Here is a 7,913-nt window from a genome sequence, read left to right on the forward strand (position 1 = left end):
TTAAAAAGCCAAATGCAATTCCAAATAATTTCCATTACTTTATAACAAATATATCAATTGCAACGAGTACAATGAATTAAAAAATAATGTTTTAAATTTAGTGTGTAATGATTTATATTTTCTGTTTTATTTTTTGTTTATTTTCAGTTATACATATACTATATAAAGATCATGTATATTCATTTACAAATTATAAATAATTTATTTATGGAATGATTGCAATAGATTTGATTAAAACAACACGTATCATGTGAACCGTTTCGTTGATTCAGTTGAAATCAGGTGCGCCCTGTTTTACAGTATTCTCCTTACATCGTAAATTGTTGCATGTGATGTTCGGAGTTTATTAAACCTGCGCGTAGAAAATATTTGAAATTTAATATTAAAGCACATAGCTGATAAAGCGCTTAGTTTTGAGCTCTGCGTATTCAGCTTAGATCAGGTTTAATAATGATACCATCCGGAATCTTTTGGCGTGAGCGTATCCATTGACATTCGTGACAATTCGTCCTGTCTTGTTATTTACGGAAATTGACGAAAGATGCCGAATGATATTACAGCGGAAGTTGCTCTCGGTAGCTGTGTGTGTGTGATTGTGGTATTTTGAAGAAAGACACCTTTTTTTCTACTGTTATGATTCATACAAGATAACGGTGTGTATATGAAAAGGTACTACAATATCAATGTGTTTAGAGGCCAAGAAGCGAGTGTGTGTTTCTCGAACGTGACAATGCAGGACGAATGAAATATGGTTATGCTTCACTTGTCTGGAGGTCCAGCCTAATGTGACGTTGAATGTGACCCGGTGGTGTCGACAGAGATTATGGGGGGATAGAGTTCGTTTCATGAAAAAGTGTAATTTCACAAAAAGGGGACTTTGAACAACGTGTTATCTTTGTGCATCCAAAAATAAGATTTGTCCTTGTAATGTTCTCATTAAGACAAGTTAGGCTAATTATTATGCAGGTTCAGTCACAGGAATATGTAGCAGTACACAAATATAAACAATATATTTTTATTGACTAATGGCTACATAGGATAAATGGGTTAATAAAAAAAATATGTTTACTTGTTTACATTTACAAATTCCCGTGGATCAGTCTACCTACACAACTGGAGAGTTGTGCTATTCTTCTGTTATGATCATGCTATTTCAGTGTGATTTTCATAAGTAAATGTATGCAGATCTAGCTCAGCAGTGAGATGAGGTTAAAGTGATATAGATCTACCCTACGTCAACGTTATCAAAACATTAATACTGCACGCACAGTTTCTGAATGTAATCAGGGTAACCAGGTCATTCTGGGAAGTCTGTGCTGTATTCTTATTATTTGTACAATTTGAATTAGATTTAGGCTCAATAATAATTTTTATAATTTTTCGCAACTCCACTGGCGTAGCCAAGGCTGATTTTTTAACTGACCGTGATGAAGCTTGAATGTTGCCAACTAGTCATAAAACAACAAGTATTCAGTGTTCACTTACTTCATACTTCACTGTTTGTGATCACTAAATCAGATTATTCTATAGTCATGATAGTAGATCTGTGTCATTTTGGCAGAAAGTTAACCGTAAGAATGATAAATCATATGCAAAATGAAACCCCATCATTTTACCATGTTTACGTACCTAGTTCTGAAATACCATGTCGGCATAGGAGAGAGAATGGGAAAAACCCAAATTTTATTCATTCGCCATATTCAGGGTGGTGGGGTGGCCTAGTGGTTAAGGAGTTCGCTGGTCAAACTGAAGACCCAGGTTTGATTTCCCCACAGGGTACAGTGTGAGAAGCCTTTTTCTGGTGTCATCTGCTGTGACATTGCTGGAATATTTATATAAAAAACATGTTCAGTTGTCTCATTAAATCAGATTTTAGTCGCGGATACAGTGCCTGTCTGTGTCAAGTCCTGAGGACATCTCCATAGAATGTCGTGTCAGGTGAACCGAGGGCAAATTTTGATTGCACAAGAAAACCATTACAGAATGCAAATATACCCCCCATGGCAACCCTTTGTCTGTAGATGCCTTGGGACTCTGAAACGACAGGGTGTATAAAATATCCACAACAATATATAGTAGAACTGCATAATAAACTGACGGGCAAAAGAAACTATACTAACATTGATTTGGTGTTGACAACATTATCAAATATATCACAAAAATATAGTGTTGCGAGTTGGAAAGGTGGCATTTACAGGAACTTCAATATCAGGTAAGGAATGAGACGGGGTAAATGTCAATTTGCAAAATAAACAAATCATCTGAACGAAAACAGAAAACGCATTTTTTTCACAAATGCATTACTGTCAGTATCTTGTATGGCCTCCATTGCTCTGAATACAGGCTTGGACACACCGCTGCACGGAGTTTACAAGATCCCTGATGACGTCATTGGGGATGGCTCACCATTCTTCCAACAGTGCCTGAATCAACGTTTGACGACTTGACGGAGGGGGATTTCTTTCCCTTATTTGTCTGTCCAGATAGTCCCACAAGTGCTCAATGGGTGTCAAGTCAGGCGATCTTACTGGCCATTGCAAAAGGTTTACATTATTTGCAGTTAGGAAGTCTCTGGTGATCCTGGCGGTGTGGGGGCGAGCGTTGTCCTGTTGGAAGATTACTCTGGGATTCCTCTGGAGGAAGGGAAGCACCACAGGACACAATACATGGTCGATGTAGACTTGAGCATTTAAATTACGGTCAAAGACAACCAGGTCTGTTGTATGGTCCCTGAAAATCCCACCCCAGACCATGACACTTCCACCACCGAATGGCACGGTCTCCTGGACACAACATTGGGCTGTTCTCTCTCCTCTCCGACGATACACACGCACACGGCCATCAGCTCGATTCAAATGGAACCTGCTCTCATCAGAGAATAGAATTCGTTGCCAGTTCCTGTTTTGCCACCGCTGTACCATTCTTGCCCAATGGTGGCGGTTACGTCGGTCACGCCGGCTCAAGGTCACCCCACGAAAGGGCCGGTAGGCCCAAATACTGTGTTGTCGAAGACGCCTGGCAACTGTCCTTCTGCTGATCACATGATGTAAGGCTGTGGCTGCCGATGACATCACAGTGACGAAACGATTGCAAAGATGTAAGATGCGGAGGTACCGATATTAATTGGCGGTTGTGATCCTGGGTCTTCCACTTCTTGGCCTGTCATCTGTACGACATGTTTGTGTGAGTTGTGTCTGCAGCCTCGTTATCGTTGTTCTGGTGCAGTTGAAGATGCGAGCAACACGGGCATGGCGTGCTCCCAACTGCAACATCCCAATTGCTCTCTCTCGCTCTTGTGCGGTCAGTCTCGGCATGTCAGCTGTTGTGGTCGGTACGATTGTGGTGTAAAACATACAGATTGGAGGATTTTATACCGTTCCGAGCCATTTTGTCGTGATGCACGTGCATCCAATTTTGAATGAAAAAAGGTCGATAAAGTCCATATTCAGGAAGAAGCAGGATTTTTTAAACTTAAGCTGCCTTCATGCGATTTTGTTTGACAATGAAAACTCCAGTTCAGTGCTGATGTGATATTTTTTAAATAAAACATACTTTGGTATAGTTTCTTTTGCCCGTCAGTTTATGTTTACATTCAGATTTCCTCTGTGATAAATACAGAAATCAGAATGCATCGCTCTCTCTGTCAAAGAATTTAGAAGCCTTGCCTCTGATTGACTGATCGGTGCGGTCGGGTGGCCTAGTGGTTTAAGCGTTCGCTCCTCATGCCGAAGACCCAGGTTCAATTCCCAACATGGGTACAATGTGTGAAGCCCATTTCTGGTGTCCCCCGCCGTGATATTGCTGGAATATTGCTAAAAGCTACGTAAAACCATACTCACTCACTCACACTCACTGATCTGACTGACAGACTGATCAGAAAGGTCAACGACAGACCTTTGGCAATGTTGTCAGACTTTGATGCAGAGATGTATCGTTTCAGAGTAAAAGATCTCGGCTTCATGAGATTGCAATGTTAAGCAACATTTTTTCTTACCATTCCAATAAAACATCTGTCATATATGCTATACACCAAGAATGAATGCAGTTGATTAAAATGCCTGGAATATATGTGATCGGCATAGTTATTTTTATGGTTAATATTTGTTTGTAGGTCAGCCATCTGAAGAAGGTCAGAGAGTTGGACCACGATGTACAGTCCTACAGATCAGTTGCAAGTGAACACAATACAGACAGTGTCTCCATGGGACAATTGATTGTCAGTTACGACTGACTACAATTACACTTAACTGAAGACAGGCATTTCATATTTTGTAAATCAGGGACATTATTTTACACAAAATGGCATCCAGTGAGTGTGGTATCCCTATCAAGACAGAACTAGTCAATAGCCCAGATCCAGTGGATCAAGATTCACCAAAGCCTGAGCCAGATGAAAAGAGTGGAAAATCTGCCGATTTATCCGAGATTGGCTGCAACACAGAATTCTCCGACGATGACGATGACGACGATGAGGATGCTGATGACACAGCTCCTGAGGATGCGAGTGTTGAGCAGAGTGGACCTTCTACAGAACCTGCTGAAAATGCATCGTCAGCCAAATCTGATGACCATAGGCCCTATATTTGTTCTGTGTGTAGTAAAGCCTTCAAAAAGGCTTACAATTTAAAAGCACATATGGATATCCACACCGACGGGCAATTACATGCTTGTAATTTATGTCACAAGACGTTCAAATCTCGCCACTATCTACGAAAACATCTTTCAACCCATAATCCTGTGAAGAAACATGCCTGTGAGGTTTGTGGCAAGTCTTTTACCCAGATGTCACACCTGAAGAAGCATGAAATGATTCACACGGGAGAAAAACCGTATTCGTGTACCATTTGTGGCATGACATTCAACAAGACATCTAATTTAAACACCCACGTGCGGAGACACACAGGTGAGAGGAACCACACCTGCCCACACTGCAACAAAAACTTCGGAACATCAAGCGAACTCCGACGTCACGTCAACATTCATACAAAAGAGAAAACGTATGAGTGTGACATATGTGACCGATCCTTCCTACTGTTGGGAAATCTTCAAAAACATGTAAAACGATGCCATCTTGGAGAGAAGAGATTCTTGTGTAGTCATTGCGACAAAACATTTATGTCGGCAGGGGAGCTTCAGAGGCATATTGCTGTCCACACAGGGGAACGTAACTTCCCGTGTGATATGTGTGATAAAAGGTACTTTAGTTTAAGAGATCTTAAAATGCATGTTAAAATTCATATGGTGAGGGAAAGGACTGTTCCATGTCAGGTGTGCGAGAAACTTTTTTATGATAAATATTCCCTGAAGGCACATATGAGGATACACAGCACGCGGCAGTATCAGTGTAACGAATGCCCGAAAAGGTTTTTCAGACCGCTCGATCTGAAGCGTCACGAGAAGACTCATGAACCCAAACCCTTGAAGTGTCGAATCTGTGCGAGAGTTTACACAAGGCAGAAGAGGCTTGACCAGCACATGCTTCTACACGAGGCTGAGAGGCCATTTGTTTGTGGCCACTGTGACAAAGCATTCTCCATGTCCACCCAGCTCATGTCCCATATTGCTTGTATGCATTCCGACAAGCAGAACACCCGATGTGATGTGTGCCAGAGAAGTTTCAAGACTGTGGACGACCTGAGTGTACACTTTAAGGATCACATTATGAATCGAGTTCACGTTTGTCTGGAGTGCAGGAAAACGTTCGAGACCGTGGAGCAGCTTCGGGAACACCAGAAGACTCGCCCCGAGTGTGACCGTGGAGAGTCCACATCCTCAAGCGCTAATGAGATGTTGGCCGAGAACTCACTCGCAGATGGGGATCAGGATGAAAGTGTTCCTGAGTCTGAAACAGTGGAGGACGAGGCATGCAAGCTGAAAGTGTAAAGATGGGAGGAATCTGTTACCATGGTTACATATTGCGAAACAGTTCCTAAATATTATTCCAATGACATTCGCGATACAAAAACTACTTGAGTTCACAAACCCTAGACAGAGCTCCCATGCAGATTCCGAGACAGAAAAGCTATCCTTTATATGCCATCAATGTTAAAGAGTTAACTAATAAGGATCGGGTAGTAACATGTGACCTGAATAACCAAATGGTATGTTACTCGTACCAGCAACAAATAGCCTGTCTGGTCCCCACTTGATTAGTTACCACGTTACCAGGCAATTGTGGTGTCACCCCAAATGCTTTGTGGGCTGGGAGCTTTAGCTTCGGGCTCTTGATTAAAGGGACTGAGAGCTTGCATTATTAGTAAATGCCTATTTGGATTGTATTGTATAAATGAAATCATTTAAGGAGAATAGTGAGAAAATGAAAGCAATCTCATTAAAATCAGATCTTAGTTCTCGCTACTGCTAAACAAAGATCTGAGGACATCCCATTATAGGTCACGTTAGACCTTTGACTGACCAATGGAATGACTGACAAGAAGTCGACATTAGCCAATCAAAAAGCAGCTTTCTCGTGCTTTAGGGCACTAATTTCAAATTGGCGACTACACTTTGAAACATATGTTGACAAATTCTCGATTACAAATTTGAAACCTGAACAAATGAGCATTCTGGAATGGCTGAAAGATGGTATGGATTGTATGGAGTCAGTCATTAAGCCCGCAACTATCGTTTGGAATACCCTGTGTTAAAGTTTTCGAGGGTGCATGATTAGAAATTACATTCCAAATGTCACTTTCATGATCTGGTAAGCAACAGTCTGATTGGTTGGATGAAAGGTTGTTTTGACGTGACACCTAATGGGATGTCCCCAGATCTTTGTTTAGCGGTAGCGAGAACTAAGATCTGATTTTAATGAGATTGAAATGAAAGTGAATCTGGGGGCCATGTTTTGCCAATTTTATGACAAGGACCCCTTTACTTAACTTCTTGTTATAAACACTGGATACATTGCAGCCATAGAAACTAATCCTTATGATGATTATATGTAGCAAAACCCTTAAAAATGGCAATTTCTACTAGTCCTTATGATACAAACTATTGGGCGGTTTGGCAACGACTACAGGACTAGTGCAAATTTCTAAAGCTGCATTGTTTCAAGAATTTGTTGTCTAATCAACAGTTGTGCACTGACAAAATTCTGTGTGTTTTTGACCATGATTGAGGGCGTTTATTGATAGATTAGGCTAACGAGTGGCACAGTTAACCACTTATCTGTGTTATTATGTTATCTGTAACATGGGTATTGATGAAGAAACACGTTTTTGTGACTGTTGATAGATCAGTAAGGACGTTTTGTCACTTACCATTATATATATATATATATATATATTTATATCTTCTTTACTATGATGATAACACAAGGTGTACATGTGAACGCGGATATTATGTAATCAAATGTGAAGTATTTCCTGCTTTTGTTGAATGGAATAATTGTCCATATATTCCACAGGACTTCTGAATGGGAAGGTATGAGAAGAGTGTGAGAACCAACTGACCAAAGACATAGTCTAGACGGAATTCAGTCTCAGTAAAATCAGACCTTTTACTTTCTTACAATCCTACCGAGGCAAACTCTGTGTGAACTTTGACCACCCAATCTAAGTGAAGCATGCATGGTTTCTGGAGCCAATCGGGTGTCAGTTGTTAAAAATTTTATTTCTTGTCCACCTTGATTTGGAAATTGGTATTTTGAGTAACATAATAAAATATTTTGATGCAATCTCATTAAAATCTGATCTTAGTTCTTGCTGCCGCTTAAAACAAAGATCTGAGGACATCCCAATACGGGTCATGTCAGAAGGAGGTATTGTATCTGATTAAAAGATCTGATTTTAACGAGATTTGAGGGTATTCTACTTCTGGTTGGTGCATAAGATGGTGAGACCTGCTTTGTGATACATGTGTGTATATTGATCATTGAATCAATACATATACCAGCATTGTGAACTGGTGAG

At 40.5% G+C, this 7,913-nt stretch overlaps 1 protein-coding gene across 2 annotated transcripts; it reads left to right on the forward strand.

Annotated features, from left to right (window-relative positions):
• The first annotated feature begins 543 nt into the window (after positions 1 to 543).
• LOC124135908 (gastrula zinc finger protein XlCGF57.1-like) lies at positions 544 to 6,441 on the forward strand. 2 transcript variants are annotated; one of them, XM_046501581.2, is made up of 2 exons: positions 544 to 653; positions 4,112 to 6,441. In XM_046501581.2, exon 2 carries the CDS (start codon positions 4,300 to 4,302, stop codon positions 5,881 to 5,883), a length of 1,584 nt encoding a protein of 527 aa, XP_046357537.2. In that variant the 5' UTR covers positions 544 to 653; positions 4,112 to 4,299; the 3' UTR covers positions 5,884 to 6,441. The 2 variants fall into 2 exon arrangements, with proteins under 2 accessions (XP_046357537.2, XP_046357536.2); XM_046501580.2 differs by having other exon boundaries at positions 545 to 669.
• Positions 6,442 to 7,913: the final 1,472 nt, after the last annotated feature.

This window comes from Haliotis rufescens, unplaced genomic scaffold (assembly GCF_023055435.1).
Source record: "Haliotis rufescens isolate VD_foot unplaced genomic scaffold, xgHalRufe1.0.p SCAF_4, whole genome shotgun sequence".
NCBI lineage: Eukaryota > Metazoa > Mollusca > Gastropoda > Lepetellida > Haliotidae > Haliotis > Haliotis rufescens.